This window comes from Nycticebus coucang, chromosome 16 (assembly GCF_027406575.1).
Source record: "Nycticebus coucang isolate mNycCou1 chromosome 16, mNycCou1.pri, whole genome shotgun sequence".
NCBI lineage: Eukaryota > Metazoa > Chordata > Mammalia > Primates > Lorisidae > Nycticebus > Nycticebus coucang.
Window position 1 is genome coordinate 57,955,822 of NC_069795.1, and position 20,658 is coordinate 57,976,479.

Below are 20,658 nucleotides of genomic sequence, written 5' to 3' on the forward strand. Positions count from 1 at the left end.
ACAACAAAAAGGCCGTACATTAACATAAAACATCTACACGTTAATAAATATACAGCAAGATATGCTCCGCTCTGGAACTGGACTGGCCCTTGAAACTTTATTTCCTCTCTAGGAGCGGGGAAAAGGTAGATGATGATGTCACCCCAGGAACCCCTATCAAACTGATGGACCTCTGTGCCCTTCTACCAAAGCCACTGATTCTAAAATAAATCTAGGCCATTCTTATTATATTCATCAGTCTCCATTCTAAGTAGTGAATTCCCATAAGAGTTATTTCTATTTCTTCATGGCAGAAAATATTTCTCTCTTGAAGATACATTTAATTTTTGAAAATGGCTAAGTTATTTGAAACCAATTTTGATGATTAAGAGATACTATTACATTATATAACATAATCTTTGGGTTAAAAAAATGTTAAATGGGTGACTACAACTAATAAGACTAAAATTTTAGTGTGCAGTTTGTAAACCGGCTCCAGAAATGATTTTCATAGTTGGATATACGAGTCCTAACACATTTCTCTCTTTTTGTAATGATAGCATTACTGAGGAGTAATTTATTCACATTAAACCCACGTTCTTAAAACGTACAATTTGAAAAATTTTAACACATACATGTATAAACATACCTGTGAAATCATTGCCACAATTAAGGCAGTGAAAAAACATCTATCACCCCAAATTTTTCCTCTGACCCTCTGAAATCCCTCCCTTTTGCTCCTTCCATCACTCCCACTTCATCCCCAGGCCATTACCCATCTGCCTTCTGTCTCCAAAGATTCATTTCCAGCACATTTGTTAAGTCAATCTCTGTGCTCAAAGGTCACCTAGAATTCATTTTTTAAAAATTAAATGATGTTCAAGATAGCCCATGAATAAATATCTAAAAGACATACCTAACCTTTTGGGTTCATAATTTTATGGCCATGTGCCCACTTCTAATCCCTTTCTCTAATTTATTATTCTTCTTTGTCTATAAGCCTTTGGATCTGCCCTGCCATCTCATTTTCCCAGTTCCTTCTGTCTACTCAGTCCTCTATTATGCTTACTCAACCTCTGTGTCAGAATATTCCTCCCCACTTAACGTACTTGCTCTAAGTATGACTGACATTTCTCTACTTAATGAAGGGGATCCAATTCTTGTTGAGTTCTCTGTGTAACTCAGTAATTCTCAATCTCAGGTGCACATTCAAATCAGGTGGGAAAATTCTAATTACGGGGCTCAGGAATTGGAATTTCTTTCTAAAAGCTCCTTCGGTTTATTCTTATGTTCGTCCAGGATTGGGAACCACCTGATATAAGACCAGTCTCACCTCAGGCACCCCTGCACAGTAGCTATGCTGATTTTACAGTTCTCGCATGTATTTCTTATCTAAGGAGCTGACAGAAAGAATATTCCTTCAGTGAATGGATGAGAAAGACCCAATATGCCTAATAGATACATACTATAGTAACTCCTTTTTTGGTAAATCTGTATCAGGGATTAGACACAAATAACTGAAGCTCAAAATTTAGTATTTTCTGTTATCCACCTTGAAATCTAACATTATTTCAATTTCTTTAAAACTATAAAATTTCAAAAAGATTTTATCACCTATTAATTATACATATACAAAACAAAACAAACACCTCCTCCCTTACCAGACATACACCTCCTTCTTGTGGTTCCTGTCCGATAAATGACTTTACTCTGCTATTAGACTTTGACTGTCCAAGTCCAAACCTCAGGATTATCATCATGTTCCCCATTCCCTCATCCTATACATAGACTACCATCTGGCCCTCTCAATTGCACTTCCTTAATAACTCTCTCGTTTGGCCACTTTCTCTAGTCTCACTTTCAGCGTTTCAGGAAACCATCATCTCTTTTCTGGATTGCAGCAATAGCTCCCTACCTTCTTACTCTCTCTAAAATAAAAAGATGCATCAGATTCATTTTGCAAAAGATGCAAAAGATTCACCAGCTGTGCATTTTGTTGCTCTCCACCTAAAAACCGTCCAAGGCTTCCCACTGCTTTCATGGTAACTCTTACCTTCCCCTCACCAGCCCGTCTGCCACCTTCCACTCCCACACATACACTTCCTTTGAACTAATCTCGAATATGGCAAACATGTTTTCTATGTTACTTCCAGATTCAAACCACTGCAAACACTGCCCCTTCACCCTTTCCACAACAGCTTTCCAAGTAAATGCCTATTTTCCCTTTAGGTTAGTTCATATAAGACTTCTTAAAACACACACACACACACAGAACAAAAGACTTCTTCTAGGGAGCTTTCCTAATCTTTCTACATCATTAGGAAGGTGCCCATGACTAATGTTTGCTTTCTAGTCTGTGTTTTCCCACCTTCATAGTATATTAAAACACCTGTTGATGTATCTATTTCTCTTTCAGCTCAATAGTTCTTACATTTTGTGGGTACACAGCCAATCTCAGGGAGATAATGAAAGCTATGTGCCCTCTACACACAAAAGGGCAGATCCATACTACATTTTGCAAGAGCGACATACAAAAATGCCAATTCCTTAAAAGTGAGCACTATGTACACACTGCCTGGCCTTTGGTAAGCACTAAAAAAAATGTGTTGAATCCCTATCCATATTTACTAAAACTAATACACATAGACATATAAAACACATGGTGAAACATATTTAGTTTGAATTTCATTGCCCTTAAATTACTTGAAGGAAATTTAAGACTGGACAGTAATACAAGACCTCAGTAAATCATCTGACAATTTGTCCAGTCTTACATTAACGATGCAGCCCCAGAACAATTCTCTGATGCTTAAGTGCTGACCCTGCCTTTTTTATTCTTTTTTTAAGAAAATCAATTTGCTAGGTTGATAGCCATATGATGGTTTGCTGTAATAAAAAAAAAGTTATGATAAAAATAGGTGATTTAAAATCAAAAACCATAAGTTTATTTTTTCACAAAATACACATAATGTCAAGAAAGAAGTGCTACTTCCATCTCAAATTGCGCAAGATCCCACTTTGTTTATGATAACACTAAGTGCTTGGAGAAAGTGGGGTGAAATGAGCACTCTTATGCACTGCTGGCATCCAGTAAACACCCCCAAAAATATAACATATGGGTTCTGATTACATTTATTGTGCTTGGCAATTCCACGTGAGCCTTCTCAACCCTCTGTCAATAATGAATGTGCTCTGAATGAAATGCACGTTACATCTGTTCTTCCTTCTCCACTTCTAGGACCATTGGCCTAGTTCAAATTCTGATGAAAGTTCACATTTAGGTAATTCCCACAGTCACACCTTCCTACTACCCCTGCACTTCTCCAGACTACCTTGCATGCTACTGCTAGAGCAGCATTTCTCAACCTGTGGGTTGAGACCCCTTTGGGAGTCGAACAACCCTTTCACAGGGGTTGCCTCAATACATCCTGCATATCAGATATTTACATTACGATTCACAACAGTAGCAAAATTACAGTTATGAAGTAGCAATGAAAATAGTTTTATGGTTGAGGGATCACCACAACATGAGGAACTCTATTAAAGGGTCGCAACATTAGGAAGGTTGAGAACCACTGTACTAGAGTATCTTCTAAAAATGAAAAAGAAGACAAGTCTACTTAGGGGAATGCTATTGCTCAAATTTCTTCTGTGGCCCACTGACTACAGGAAAAAAACTCAAAAATTTAAGATACTCATCCATTTGGCTCTAACACTCAACGCTAGTCAACTCAACTTCGTCCTTGTTCCCTGAGTGCTTTTTCTCCAGGAATCTACTTTGCTCACTCTCACATTATTCAGGTCTTTGCTGGTATTATCACCTATGTAGAAAAACCTTCCTGGACCACCTCCGGAAAAATTGTATAAACTCTGACCATAGTTCTCTGTTCTGCTTTATTTTTTTTCTTTTAGCATTTACCATTGCCTGGTATATTATTTGTTTGTGTCTTTATTATCTATCTCTCTATATCCATCTATATTCTGTCTGTAGAATGCATGTTCCACGGAGCACAGACTTTAACATTTTGCTCAATGCTCTATTTCCAGCACCTAGAATAATTATTCTTCAATAAATGAATGAATCTCTGAACTAGTCTACCTACACTCTTTTTCTCATAATAATTCTTTAGACAGAAATATTCTTTTCTTCCTAGATTATTTGATCAAAATCATATCTATATTTCAAGGCCTACCTTCTGAATGTGAGGCGTAATTGCTTCTGTGTGTTCCCACATTTTGAGTCTCCCCTAGACCAGAGCACGTATCTGATTTTGCACATATAATCAGATATAAAAGATGACTTGTTCTCCACTACAGAGGCCCTACTATGTTCCTTTGCTCACTTTCTCCCTGTGAAGGTGATCTCACCCACCTACCTGGTAATCTCTGGAAGAATAAATGGGGGAGGCTCAGTTCAGTGTCTTCATTTTCCTCTTGAGAACGAGCCTCCTGCAAAGAGCTTGAGTTTTGCCCCCTCCTCCTGAAGGCAGACGAGTTTACAGGGGAAGCTTGATTCCATAAGGCAGGGGAGTAGGCTGATCCTGGAATCTGATCAGCGAGTCCACTTGCTCTCTCACACTAAGCTACATATTCCACCCCACCTTTATCAGTAATAAAGGCTGACTCTTTTGTTTATTTCTCAAACTTTTCAGAACCTCTATAGGGAGTAGATGGGAGCAAGAACATAATTTATTATTTCCTCAATCATCTCAAGTGGTCCATGTCTACCTCCCTCATAAACCATAAGGACTCCTCTGGCTCAGGATCTTAAACACTCAGAAATCAAACTGAGTTGCTTTTTAAATATAGATATGGCTGTGCTTTCTGGACAATATCCTCTCACCTGTGACCAATAGCCAACACTACGGAACAGCTGATGGAATCAGGGCAAGGAAGCAGTGTTACTACATGAGCACACTTCTCATTTCCCCAGGTAGTGTTACAGGTACAGAGCTGGATCACAAACCTAATTTCATTAGTGTCATATTGTAATGAGATTAACTATAACTCAAATAAATACTTGCTGACTACAAATAAAGTCAATGAAGAAAACATATTTGGTTAGAATTTTATAGGCCTCAAACATTCATACCACACATTCACTTTCATGTTTAAAACTATGGTAAGTTGGGAATGATATATACTTAATTATGAATAACCATTAAGTTAATAAGCTTTTTAAAATAAAACTGTTTCTCACGGCAGACAAATTGACTGCTCCAAATCACTCTCATACCTTCACAAAACTCTGAAAGACCTAATTTTGTAAATGGTCTTCTAACAAGTGAACGATTTGACTCTTAGGGTCTCTTTTTCTCTCCCTAACTCCCCATAGGGCCACTGTACTCACAAAGCACTTAGATTACATTAAAAATCTATAGACCGTGGTTTGATTTCATGAAATAAAATAATATCAAAATAACTACAGCCTTTTCATTCTAAAAACAAAAAGAATAAAGCAAATCTGCTCACCTGAAAACACATCAAGTCTTGCAGCCCCTGCATCTCTGGAAACAACATAAAAATATCAATGTTTCAATATGAAATTATGTTTAAAAAATTACATGAATCTGAACTGCATAAATGAGGTATAACCTGTTACCCGCTATCAAACAATACAAAAAGCTACTTAAATTGCTTCCAAATCAATTACTAAAAGGTTTCAATGTGCTTTTGTATAATAAGACCCATGATCAATCATAATTTGAGAATATTACAAAGACGGAAACCCAGAAATTTAAAAGAAGAGATGAAATTTGGTGGTAGTTACACAAAAAAGTTACACAAAATGAATATGAATACTAAAAAAAAGATGAGGAATAATTCACAAGCCATAGACTGTTTTTATGATATATATTAGTTCAAAAAAATTAAAAAAGCAAGTTACTAAGTAATATGTATTAAGTAATCTGTACTATTAAAAAACGTATGTGATATACATGTACATATGTAGAAAGAAAGAAATCAAAAAGGTAATAGAAGTTTCATCAGAAGTTAGCAAACTATGGCCTACAGATCAAATCTGGCCCACTTACTGTTTTGTAAATATAGTTATATTGTAACACAAAGATGCCCACTCAATTACACATTTCAACCTTTTTTATCTCACAGCACATTTGAACCTATAGTTAAATTGAGGCACACTTAAATTATGTTTATCAAACAAAAAGAATAAAAAAAAAGAATACACTTACTATGCTTTGAACTTTTTTTGAAAATAATTAAACTTTAAAAACTTTCGCCACAGCACACTAGTTGAAAATCACTGGTCTATGTTACATACAGACATTTTTTTTTTTTTTTTTTTTTTTTAGAGACAGAGTCTCACTCTATCACTCTTGTAGAGTACTGTGGTGTCACAGCTCACAACAACCTCCAACTCCTGGGCTTAGGCAATTCTCTTGCCTCAGCCTCCTGAGTAGCTGGGACTACAGGCACCCACCACAACACCCGGCTATTTTTTGTTGCAGTTTGGCCAGGGCCAGGTGTGAACCCACCACCCACGGTATATGGGGCTGCAACCTACCCACAGAGCCATAGGTGCCGCCCACATATTGACGTATTATACAATAGCAGAGTTAAATAGTTTCAAGAGACCCCGTAGCCAAAAGAGGTGAAAAAATTTAATATCTAGTCTTTTACAGAACAGTATGATGATCCCTGCTCTCTCAGATGAGATTACTAATAAGATTTCTTTTTCTTGTTTTCCCAGTTTCCTAAAATTCACAGATATTTTTGTATTTTTAAAATTATTTATAAAAGGAAAGGAGAAAGAACCCAAAGATTCTGACTTCAGTATCTTGGGTATGAAGAAAAAGAGGAAGACAACAGGGAAGGTGGCCTTCGCTAATGAGGAAGAAGGTATGTTAAGGGAGGGAGGAGTCTAAAGGGAAGCTCAGTACAATAGGAATCAGTGCAACTCTGATACAGAAATTTGAGTCTCTCTCAAAATATCCTTTAAGTCCCAAACCCAAACTACCCCAAATAAGCCTCAGTAGGTATACTGCATTTGCTCTACAGACCTATCAGTTTGTGCCTTCTAGCTCCTTCCTCTAGCTAACTACTGCTTCTAAAAGTCCCCCCTTCTAAACATTCTAGAGTTAGCATTGCCATTTCTTAAGCATTTCCTGTGTGTCAGTTAAGCACTGAATGAAGTACTTTTGGAAAATTCTCTTCTAATCCTTACAATGCTACAACACGTGGGTATCAATATTTCCATTATATAATTATGAATGACACAAAGTACCATGTACACCACAGATGCTAAAGAAATGCCACTGCACTGAAATGGACGTTACTAAAGAAACAATTTCTTCACACAGCACTTCCCTGAATCAAGGCACAAAATAACCCACTCTCACAGTACATTGAAACATTTCAAGATAACCTTTGTTCTTGATAGTCCAGGATACTTTCTCTCTGAATGGCTGCTATATTGGGAGGAGGCCCCTAATCATCCCTCCCTATACTACCACATTTTTTATTCTCTACCTATAGTATTCTTTTATTATTTTTCAGTTCTAATTTTTACAACTACAGGAAATCATTAAAATCTTAAATACAATGATAAAAAATAATTTCTCAGATTAACGTGAGGATTAATGAAGACCTCCTTTATGAAACCAACTGTGCACCTAAAAAATAGCATTATTTGATATGAAATACTCGCACCTAAGCAATGGTGAAAAACTCAGTGTCCATGGAAGTTAGAGGAGCTAAGGGGTTCAGGCTATCCTTGGAAGACCACTGGAAATGGGGCAAAGCTGAAAGGTCTGGTCCCAAGAGACCACTTGCTACTCACTTCCAGCACCTGGTCCCATGGAGGAATGTAGCCTTGAGGGTTGCTACTTCTAATCTTTCAAGGAAAGCATGGCACCCAGATATTTTGTGTGGTAACTCCTATTTCTTAAGCTTTATAAATGATTCCTTTTTTCTTCCTTTTCTTTATATACACTGACCAAACATTTGCTATGAGCCAAACAAACATGAGACAGGCTAGATCTCACTAAGGGGCAGCCCAGTTACAAACAGGCTTTACGAACGGCTTTATTGATCACATTTCTCTCACTCTCCTGAGTCTGAAGTCAATCTTTCTTTCTCAATCACCCAATCATCCTAGACTACACAAACTGTCCCCACTGTTTTATTTCTCCCACATTCTGATTTTACTTTTCCTCTTTTGTTGAATGAATAAGTGAAAAAGAATGAGTTTTTTCAGAGGAGAAAAGACAGCTGGCAAAATAGACAAATGTGTTCTTTCAGAGTTACAGATGTCATGACGCTAAAAGTGGACCACTTAGGTAGCATTTAGTAGGAAGTAAGACCAATAGACATAGGAAAAGGCTCACTTCAGAGGCTCACTTTGTCCAAAAGCAACTATAGCAACCCTAACCTCCTGTAGAAAAGACTAACCATGGGGGTGGGGGGAAGGGGCAGCGGGACGGGGCCAAAAAGAAATAAACAAAGACTAACCATGAGGGTTCACCCCTCCTGAGCCTATCTCTATTAGCTCCTTCTAAGTTGAGTTCTTGGCTCTCCTGAACAACAAACTTGGTTCTTTTTCTCTTTCTCCTCTTCCTTCCCTTTCCATCATTCCATTAGTTCTACAGAAAGAGGGTTTCATAAAAGGAAGAGATAGTAACTTTTAATTAGGAAGGAATTTCTAGATGGTTGGTTAATTGTCTGCACTCTGTAGTCATACTCCCAGAAGGATAATCTCCTTTCTAAAGTCAAAAATGGACCATACTCTGCGGAAGAGACAAGATGGCGGACTGAAGCCAGCTTTCAACAGAGGCTCCCGTCCAGAAGGAGAGTTAAGGGACAGGAATTTAGTAAGTATCCTGGTGGACTTGAGCCACACCAAGAGAGAAGGTTGAAGAACGCACATCAACACTGCTGAGGCAAGCTGTGATCACAAGGACGCAAACAAAAGGTACAAAATCCACCACCAAGCGGACGGGAGTCCCCCTCCCCCATGAGACCGGCTCAAGAGCCCCACAATTAAACAAACAGGCAGAAATTAAAGGCCCTCTCACTACACTCCACGGGAGAGACCTTCTAAAAACTGGACCTACCTCCCCTACTGGGGTGCCGTGGCGTTCTCCTGCCAGGCATAAAACTAAATAAAACTCTAGCTTCCCTGCTGAGCGCCCAGCACTCCCCCCCACTCTCACTCGGGGTCTGGAGGCCTGTCCCCCAGAAGTTCGGATCCTTGAGTGATTTCTCAAGGGGAGTGCACAGTGCCCGAGCTGCATCAGGTCAGCGCCGACTCTGAGACACGCGAGCGAGGAGAGGGCACTCTGCTGAGGGGGAGTCAAGCCTTGGCGGCACTTCCCTGCGGTGGGGTGCAGCAGCCCTCCCCGGGCAACAATACGGCTGGGCACAAAACTGAACAAAAGTCTAGTTTCCCCGCTGAGCGCCCAGCACTCCCCACCACTCTCACTCGGGGTCTGGAGGCCTATCCCCCAGGAGTTCGGATCCTTGGGTGATTTCTCGAGGGGAGTGCACAGTGCCCAAGCTGCGTAGGTCAGCGCTGACTCTGAGACACGTGAGCGAGGAGAGGGCACTCTGCTGAGGGGGAATCAAGCCTTGGCAGCACTTCCCTGCGGTGTGGTGCAGCAGCCCTCCCTGGGCAACAATACGGCCGGGCATAAAACTGAATGAAACTCTAACTTCCCCCCAACTCCCACTCGGGGTCTGTGGGCCTGTCCCCCAAGAGTTCAGATTCTTAGGGGATCTCTCAAGGGGTGTGGACCCAGCATAAACTGCGGCCGCTCAGTGCTGACTCTGGGGCACGAGACAGAGGAGAAAAGGGTCAGCTGAGTACCCACACCAGAGCGGCAGTTCCCTGGAGGCAGATCAACAGCCGTTTTTTCTTTAACGGCAGAACGGCTCACTTCTGGTTATTCTGAGGCCACACCCCCTGTCTCCCTGGGCAACCAGAGGAGGCCACCGGTGAGCGGGGGATTTCCTGACACTGCTCACAAACCCAGGAAGCTTCCAGGGCAGGGCCGACCCAGAGAGGTGATCGGATGCAAACCTCCAGCAGCAAAGAGGACACAAACCTCCAGCAGCAAAGATGTTTGAACTCAGAACAGCCCGCCTTCTGTAGGCGATTTCGGCAGGAACAGAGACAGAACCCCACAAAGTTGTCTGTTCTGTTCTGTTCTGTTAGCAGCATCAATCAGGGACAGGGCTAAGCCTGAGTGAACACCTTCTTCCCATCACCTGCATCAAGCACTCAAAGATGTCAGGCCCCATCTCCTCCTGCTACATAGGGGCAGACTGCGGGGGCCTGGCAGACTTCCTTGCGATTCAGGCAGGTGCAAACCCCTGGAGTGTCTGTTCACTGCGGGCAACTGGGTTAGCCATCTGCAGAGATACCAGTGACTGAGTCCGACGGAGGGGCAAAGTGGGGAAGGAGACGTCAACCTTCCCAGACTGCTCTGTTTGCTGGGTGGCTCCTCCTGACTCCACGCTGCACTGGGGTAGCCGTGTCAGAGGAGTCACCAGGCCCCTGTGATCCAGTTCCCAGAGACCTCTTGAACTCTCCCACCCGAGACAGGTGCCGATTGAGACAGTTGATTTGGACCTTTTGAACTGGGCTAATAGACTGAGGACTTTTCAGGTGGTGCCCTGGGTGTGCGGTTGTAGGAAGGTTTGATTCTCCTTTTCCAACTGGTGCCAGAGGTGGGCGGGCGGGGTGACTTAATTGCTGATTTTTCCACACAGCCAAGACTTCAAGCCAGAGTAGATGTTGCAATAGGATCGAACAGAAACCAGCTAAAAACAAGACAGAACCACTTAGCCCCACCACACAAGACAGGCCATAACACTGTACGGGCCCTTGATAAAGGCCCAGGGGAAAAATCAAAGGGAGTAAAATAACCATGGGGCGGAATCAGCAGAAAAACTCTGGTAACATGAATAACCAGAATAGATCAACCCGCCCAAGAAAAGATACGGCAGATGTGATTGAAGATCCCATTCATAAACAACTGGCTGAGATGTCAGAAATCGAATTCAGAATCTGGATTGCAGACAAGATTAATAAAATGGAATTAGGAATTCGAGGAGAAATGCAAAAGTTGTCTCAAGAATTTAACGAATTTAAAGACAAAACCACCAAAGACTTAGACACACTGAAGCAAGAATTTACAGCCCTCAAAGATATGAAAAATACAGTAGAATCCCTCAGCAACAGAATGGAGCAAGCAGAAGAAAGGATTTCTGACATTAAAGATAAAGTCTTCGAACGCTCCCAATCTCTCAAAGAGGAAGAGAAATGGAGAGCAAAAACGGATCACTCACTCAGAGAACTCTCAGATAATTCGAAAAAAAGCAATATAAGAATTATTGGGATTTCTGAGAATGATGAAGTGGCCTTGAAGGGCACAGAGGCCCTTCTGCATGAAATTATGAAAGAAAATTTTCCAGACATGCCTAGAGAATCTGAAATTCAGATAGCAGACAGCTTCAGAACCCCAGCACGATTCAACCCCAATAAGTCATCCCCCAGACATATCATAATTAGCTTCACTAAAGTTAACATGAAAGAGAAGATTCTCAAAGCAGCCCGGCAAAAGAAAACTATTACGTACAAAGGAAAGAATATTAGAATAACTGCAGATCTCTCTGCTGAAACTTTTCAAGCCAGAAGAGGGTGGTCATCAACTTTTAATCTCCTAAAGCAAAATAACTTTCAACCCAGGATCTTGTATCCAGTTAAACTGAGTTTCATCTGTGATGGAGAAATTAAATACTTCAATGACATTCATATGTTGAAAAAATTTGCCATAAATAAACCAGCTCTTCAGGATATTCTCAGACCTATCCTCCACAATGACCAACCCAATCCTATACCACAAAAGTAAACTCACTCAGAAACTTCGGATCAAACTCCAACTTCCACACTGGCGAAAGGATTAAAAACGTCCACTGGACCTTTGAAAAACCCGATACCCAAAATTTCACCAGACTTATCAATACTCTCCATCAATGTGAATGGCTTAAACTGTCCTCTAAAGAGGCATAGGTTAGCTGACTGGATATAGGTTAGTTTCAGCAGAGAGATCTGCAGTTATTCTAATATTCTTTCCTTTGTACGTAATAGTTTTCTTTTGCCGGGCTGCTTTGAGAATCTTCTCTTTCATGTTAACTCAAGCCAGATATTTGTTGCATACAAGAGTCTCATCTTAACTTAAAAGACAAATACAGACTCAGGGTGAAAGGATGGTCATCCATATTTCAGGCAAATGGTAATCAGAAAAAACCAGGTGTTGCAATTTTATTTGCAGATACAGTAGGCTTTAAACCATCAAAAGTAAGGAAGGACAAGAAGGGTCACTTCATATTTGTTAAAGGTAATACTCAATATGACGAGATCTGAATTATTAATATCTATGCACCCAACCAGAATGCACCTCAATTTATAAGAGAAACTCTAACAGACATGAGTAACTTGATTTCCTCCAGCTCCATAATCGTCAGAGATTTCAACACTCCTTTGGCAGTGTTGGATCGATCCTCCAGCAAGAAGCTGAGCAAAGAAATCTTAGATTTAAACCTAACCATCCAATATTTAGATTTAGCAGACATCTACAGAACATTTCATCCCAACAAAACTGAATACACATACTTCTCATCAGCCCACGGAACTTACTTCAAAATTGACCACATTTTAGGTCACAAGTCTAACCTCAGTAAATTTAAAGGAATAGAAATTATTCCATGCATCTTCTCAGACCATCATGGAATAAAACTTGAATTGAGTAACAACAGGAATCTGCATACTCATACAAAAACATGGAAGTTAAATAACCTTATGCTGAATGATAGCTGGGTCAGAGATGAGATGAAGAAAGAAATCGCCAATTTTTTGGAACAAAACGACAAGGAAGACACAAACCATCAGAACCTCTGGGACACCGCAAAGGCAGTTCTAAGAGGGAAATTTATAGCACTGCAAGCCTTCCTCAAGAGAACGGAAAGAGAGGAAGTTAACAACTTAATGGGACATCTCAAGCAACTGGAAAAGGAAGAACATTCCAACTCCAAACCCAGTAGAAGAAAAGAAATAACCAAAATTAGAGCAGAATTAAATGAAATTGAAAACAAAATAATTATACAACAGATCAATAAATCAAAAAGCTGGTTTTTTGAAAAGGTCAATAAAATAGATAAACCTCTGGCCAACTTAATCAGAAAAAAAAGAGTAAAATCTCTAATATCATCAATCAGAAACAACAAAGACGAAATAACAACAGACTCATCAGAAATCAATAAAATCCTTAATGAATATTACAAGAAACTTTATTCTCAGAAATATGAAAATCTGAAGGAAACTGACTGATACTTGGAAGCACGCCACCTTCCAAGACTTAACCAGAATCAAGTGGAAATGTTGAACAGACCCATATCAAGTTCAGAAATAGCATCAACTATACAAAACCTCCCTAAAAAGAAAAGCCCAGGACCAGATGGTTTCACGTCAGAATTCTACCAAACCTTTAAAGAGGAATTAGTACCTATATTACTCAACCTGTTCCAAAATGTAGAAAAAGAAGGAAGACTACCCAACACGCTCTGTGAAGCAAACATCACCCTGATCACCAAACCAGGAAAAGACCCAACAAGAAAAGAAAATTATAGACCAATATCACTAATGAATATAGATGCAAAAATATTCAACAAGATCCTAACAAACAGAATCCAGCAACACATCAAACAAATTATACATCATGACCAAGTTGGTTTTATCCCAGGGTCTCAAGGCTGGTTCAATATATATAAATCTATAAATGTAATTCATCACATAAACAAATTAAAAAACAAAGACCATATGATTCTCTCAATTGATGCAGAAAAAGCTTTTGATAATATCCAGCATCCCTTCATGATCAGAACACTCAAGAAAATTGGTCTAGAAGGGACTTTTCTTAAACTGATAGAGGCCATCTACAGCAAACCCACAGCCAATATCATATTGAATGGAGTTAAATTGGAATCATTTCCACTCAGATCAGGAACCAGACAAGGCTGCCCATTGTCTCCATTGCTTTTCAACATTGTAATGGAAGTTTTAGCCACCACAATTAGGGAAGAAAAGGCAATCAAGGGTATCCATATAGGGTCAGAAGAGATCAAACTTTCACTCTTCACAGATGATATGACTGTGTATCTGGAAAACACTAGGGACTCTACTACAAAATTCCTAGAAGTGATCAAGGAATACAGCAGCGTCTCAGGTTACAAAATCAACATCCATAAATCGGTAGCCTTTATATATACCAACAACAGTCAAGTTGAAAAAGCAGTTAAGGACTCTATCCCATTCACAGTAGTGCCAAAGAAGATAAATATTTGGGAATTTACCTAACAAAAGACGTGAAAGATCTCTATAAAGAGAACTATGAAACTCTAAGAAAAGAAATAGCTTAAAATGTTAACAAATGGAAAAACATACCATGCTCATGGATGGGAAGAATCAACATTATCGAAATGTCCATACTACCCAAAGCAATATATAACTTCAACACACTCCCTATTAAAGCTCCACTGTCATATTTTAAAGATCTTGAAAAAACAATACTTCATTTTATATGGAATCAAAAAAAACCTCTAATAGCCAAGACATTACTCAGAAATAAAAACAAAACAGGAGGAATCACACTACCAGACCTCAGACTTTACTACAAATCGATAGTGATTAAAACAGCATGGTATTGGCACAAAAACAGAGAAGTAGATGTCTGGAACAGAATAGAGAACCAAGAGATGAATCCAGCTACTTACCGCTATTTGATTTTTGACAAGCCAATTAAAAATATTCAGTGGGGAAAAGATTCCCTATTTAACAAATGGTGCTGGGTGAACTGGCTGGCAACCTGCAGAAGACTGAAATTGGACCCACACCTTTCACCATTAACTAAGATAGACTCTCATTGGATTAAAGATTTAAACTTAAGACATGAAACTATAAAAATACTAGAGGAGAATGCAGGGAAAACCCTTGAAGAAATTGGTCTGGGTGAGTATTTCATGAGGAGAACCCCCCGGGCAATTGATGCAGCTTCAAAAATACACTACTGGGACTTGATAAAACTAAAAAGCTTCTGCACAGCTAAGAACACTGTAAGTAAAGCAAACAAACAGCCCTCAGAATGGGAGAAGATATTTGCAGGGTATATCTCTGACAAAGGTTTAATAACCAGAATCCACAGAGAACTCAAACGCATCAGCAAGAAAAACACACGGGATCCCATCTCAGGCTGGGCAAGGGATTTGAAGAGAAACTTCTCTGAAGAAGACAGGCGCACAGCCTTCAGACATATGAAAAATTGCTCATCATCTTTAATCATCAGAGAAATGCAAATCAAAACTACTTTGAGATATCATCTAACTCCAGTGAGACTAGCCTATATCACAAAATCTCAAGACCAGAGATGTTGGCATGGATGTGGAGAAAAGGGAACACTTCTGCACTGCTGGTGGGAATTTTGGAAAGATATATGGAGAACACTCAGAGATCTAAAAATAGATCTGCCATTCAATCCTGTAATTCCTCTGCTGGGCATATATCCAGAAGACCAAAAATCACAACATAACAAAGATATTTGTACCAGAATGTTTATTGCAGCCCAATTCATAATTACTAAGTCATGGAAAAAGCCCAAGTGCCCATCGATCCACGAATGGATTAATAAATTGTGGTATATGTACACCATGGAATACTATGCAGCCTTAAAGAAAGATGGAGACTTTACCTCTTTCATGTTTACATGGATGGAGCTGGAACATATTCTTCTTAGTAAAGTATCTCAAGAATGGAAGAAAAAGTACCCAATGTACTCAGCCCTACTATGAAACTAATTTGGGGCTCTCACATGAAAGCTATAACTCAGTTACAACCTAACAATAGGGGGAAGTGGGAAAGGGGGGTGGGGTGGGTAGAGGGAGGGGGATCCGTGGGATCATACCTGTGGTGTATCTTACAGGGGTATTTGCGAAACTTGGTAAATGTAGAATGTAAATGTTTTGGCACAGTAACTGAGATAACGCCGGAAAGGCTATGTTAACCATTGTGATAAAAATGTGTCAAATGGTCTATGAAGCGAGTGTATGATGCCCCATGATCATATCGATGTATACAGTTATCATTCAATAAAAAATAAAAATAAAAATAAAAAAATAAAGTCAAAAATGAGGAGGGAATGAAAAAGCTGAAATGCAATTATCATCCAATGGGAAGGAATTTAGGTTCCTCTACTGAGACCCTTGATCTAACAACTGTATACTATTTTGTGAGGATATTTTGCTTTCTACAGAAAAAGTGTGGAAAATCTTCTATTATGGGGCAATACAAATACAAAACAAGTCAAATGCTATATTCAATTTAGCTAAAAAAAATTAAGTTCCTCACAAGCCCCCCAAAATACACTATTGAATGGAATTTAAAGAAGTTCCTCAAACATCAATATCTTTGTCAAGGATGTTGAAATGGAGTAGTGGGGTTGTGTAGCCAGACAGCCCAATTTTGAATTTGCCAACTGTCTTTTCTCCTCCGAAACTGTTTCATTCATTCATTTAATAAAGGAGGGAAAGTAAAATCTGCCAAATCTCTCTGTGCATCAATTTCCTCCTATGTAGAAATGGGATAATAACTCCCACCTCAGAGTGTTGCCATAAAGATGAATATGTTAATACCATTATAGTCAGTACTTACATATATGTGATACATATTAAGAAATCAACATCTATTTTCTTAACTATCAATTTGCTTCAATATAGATTTCAATAAATGCCCAAACCCGTGTGTAAATTCTCAAGATAAAGTGTACAATGAGGTATAACTCAAAAAGCACCCAAATGAGTATTTGCTATTACATGGTTATTAACACAAAAACAGAGATCAAATTTACCTGTACTTTAAGTTTGAACATAAAAGCAAATTTTATAAGGTGAATAATTCTTTCTCTCACCTGTCCTTTTTCCTATAATACTTCGATTTTATAGAAAATCAAGTTACAAAATATTCCAGATGGGGGATAAAACAAGATTATCATTTTACTTTCCAATGTGACTACATTTATGTTGTGAAATTCCCTCAATAACCTTTGTTAATGGATAAAGCTTACCTTGCATTGTCCAGCAATTCAGCCAGTGCTCCGAAAAGGAAACTGTGAGTCGTACTGATGAAGAAATAAAGAGAAAACAAAAAGTCAAACCAGGTGTATAATCAGTATAAAAGGCAGAAAACACTTGAAGACAAATGCTCTCCAGACCTGGACAGATAATCAATTGAGAACAACTTTTGTAGCACAGTCAAGATTCTAAGTAAATGCTCTCCACTCTGAAGCCAGGAGTAAGAACACATTTGCCAAAATATCTTGTCTGCTGCTAATAAAATAAAAACTTACAGGACCTTAGTATTGTTAGAGCAATACTTTGATCTTTTAACATTGCTTTATAGGCAAGCATTCAAACAATTTTTCACTAAAATTATGTTATTTAAGGCCAAATTATTTCTGAATAATATTGATCAACATCCTGGTCTACTCCACCTGCACACAAAGAAATTGGCAGAAAGCCCCACTGCCAATCTGTATTTTTCTGTGGAATCTTTCCACCTTTGAAATGCCTTCTCCCTAAATAACCTCACAGACTGCCAGTGGCCAGTCTCTCCTGAACCCCCTAATTCCAGGTCCTTGCTAACAGAAAACTTTACACAGCCTTTACTATTCACCACACTTTGAAGACTGAATGGTTGTATTTTTGCATGAAATCAGGCTGTCTTCAGGGAACCATGCTTGCTTTTCATTTCCTGATGTGGATATTTCAATCAGCAACTTTATCACAGCATTAAGGGAAGATTCAGTACTCAATGTTCATTCTACGCTTAGTAATCAAGTAACAGAAGAGAGGCTCATTTATCAAAAAACAACTGTTCATTTGTACACAAGAGAAGGCATCATCTGCCATGTTCCTGAGTCTCCACATATTTTAGGCCACAGGACAATACTTTAGCTTCAAATTTATTTTTAAAAATGCATATATATACAAACACATACACACAGTATATATATATATATATATATATATATATCCCCATTTTTTTTATTTTAAACTACAAACACAAAGATGTTGATGAAAAGATCTCTTGAATCGAGTCATTTTAAAGTTTGTAATTTAAAAATACTAAAATGCCAGTGTTACAAAAAGATATCCTTCACTCAAAAGGATAGTATAAAAATCTAAAATAGCATGAAAGAGAAGTATGCTATACTTTTACAAAATCAGTACTTTATTTTTTTTCTTAAAATCAGTACTTTAAATCACAAGTTCTTCTAGTGATTTAAAACACATGATTCAAATAAATAAATAAATAAAACACATGATTCCATATACAAAAACTCAAGATATAAACAATCCTTCAAAAAAATAATTGCAAAAATTCTGACTAAAGGGTGGCACCAGTGGTTCAGTGGGTAATGCACCAGCCCCATATACCAAGAGAGGTTCGAACCCAGCCCCCGCGGCAAAACTGCAACAAAAAAATAGTCGGCTGTTGTGGTGGGCACCTGTAGTCCAAGCTACTTGGGAGGCTGAGGCAAGAGAATCACCTAAGCCCAGAAGTTGGTGACCTGTGACGCCACGGCACTCTACTGAGGACAATAAAGTGAGACTCTGTCTGTGAAAAAAAAAAAAAAGAAAGAATTCTGACTAAAAATGCCATATGTGTCTCTGTACTAGTTCGTTCAAGAGACTGCACTGACTGCCAACCATGTGCCAATGTTGTATATAGACAGAGTCTTTGGAGCTCAAGCTGGTGGGGTCCATGGAAGACACACAGCAGATATATAAAGATGATATTTCAAATTGTGACTAAGAGTTACCTTCACTGATGATGGGAGAGAGGAAGTGATGAGAAGGGGCATGGTAGTCAGAGAAAGCCTCTGTTGGTTAAAGATATTTAAACTGAGGCCTGAAGGATGTGAGAATTCAGTTCCTTGCAGAGCAGGGTGGAAACTTCCAGTCAGAACAAGAGATGAAAAGACGCTGAATCCGAAAAAAGCCAGGGAGATCAGGAAATGAGGGCAAGTTGAGATGAGGGCATGGCTGAGTCAAGCAAGGCTTCCTACCCCATGCAGTCTTGTGCTTGGGCAACATGCAACTGGGAACCACTGCAGTATTTTCAGGAGACATGTACATTTGGTTTACTGTTTAAAAAGCGTACTCTGGCAGCTTTTCATGAAAATGGACCACAGAGGAGCCAAAATGGGAAGCAGAGAACACAATGAAGAAGCTGTGTAGAGGACCGTGGAAGAGAGATGGTAGTGACTTGGACTAAAGTCAACAGTAGTAGAGATGATGAAGAGAAAAGGGCAAATTGGAGACATATTTAGAGAAAATATGTACTTGGTGATGGACTGGATGTGGGGCTGAAAGAAAGGAAGAAAAAAGAAAGACCACCCTTGTTTATACAGATGGAGGTCTCAAAAATTGACCTGGAGGAGCTGAGAAGAAATCAATTTGAATTTTATTTTGTTGTTCCTTCACTTGGCCATCACTTTCGTTAAGTTACCACAGCACCCACTGAAAATGGGGCTGAGGAAGTGAGTAACAAAGGGTGGTTTGGAGCACATGGAGGCTGGACAACAAAAGTAGCCACAGAAATTATATAAATCAGAGGTTGAGAACTTTTCCTAGATAAAATTCACAGTCCTTTCAGCACTGGCCTTAGAATTTTTCTTATACTCACTCAAAATCGCTATTTCTTCATTTGCCTTCTACTTCATTAGCTTTTAACTATTTGTCCCACCTTTTCCATCTTGAAATCTTTCTAAACTCTAAACATCACCTGTTTAGTTATCTTCAAATTACAGACTGTCCCACTGAGCAAGGTGGGCCTTCCCTGGCTTTCTTTGCCCCTCCATTTCCGTGGTTTCAATCTTGGTACATCCCTTGTATCAGTCACTATTTTTAGTAAATCCAAATTACTAAAACATTTAAAACAAAAAAAAAGCTGGCATACCACTGTAAGTTACACAACACTCACTGGCATAATTTGCTGTACCGGAAACCATAAAAGAGATGCCCCTGCAATCTGAGCATCTGAAATAACACCTCAGGAGAAGCCCTAACATGTGCCCACATAACAACTAAAATGTAAGATTCCCAATCTTAGAAAGGTTACATTTTTAGAAAGGCTCAGGAGGCCATAGAAGTTGAAATCAATAACACCAAATGACTCTGTTTGGAAGTCAACTTTAATCTTTAAATTGCCTGTGTATTGGGCAGACTAAACGTAAGCACGATTGGTAGAATTAATTAGGCTTCTGCTGACCAACAATTTAATAGTTTTGTTAAATGATAACTATGGGGCCTTCCTACCATTGATGTTCATTGATGAGCATTAAAAAAGTACAGCCTGGCCCAGAATATATCTTTAACACTTTTTCATGTTTTTTTTAAGTATAATCAACTCAAATAAATAAATCCAAAACTCAAAAATCAACGATACCAAGTTCTTTTCCTTTTGTTTTTGTCCAGCTGGGCGTGGGCAAAACATTGTCCATGGGCAGGGACCCTCCCCGACTCCGACCCCACCTGGACACTCACGAGTTGGCATGGATGAAGTCCAGATGCAGTTTGGCTCGCCGCAGGGAACTATACTTGTCA

The 20,658-nt window shown here is 39.2% G+C and overlaps 1 protein-coding gene across 1 annotated transcript in view; it reads right to left on the reverse strand.

Annotated features, from left to right (window-relative positions):
• MORC1 (MORC family CW-type zinc finger 1) overlaps window positions 1–19,913 on the reverse strand; it is a 198,474-nt gene extending 178,561 nt beyond the window's left edge. The window contains 3 exon segments of the mRNA XM_053564625.1: window positions 5,452–5,486; window positions 17,115–17,168; window positions 19,861–19,913. Coding sequence (XP_053420600.1) covers window positions 5,452–5,486; window positions 17,115–17,168; window positions 19,861–19,913 — 142 coding nt within the window.
• Window positions 19,914–20,658: the final 745 nt, after the last annotated feature.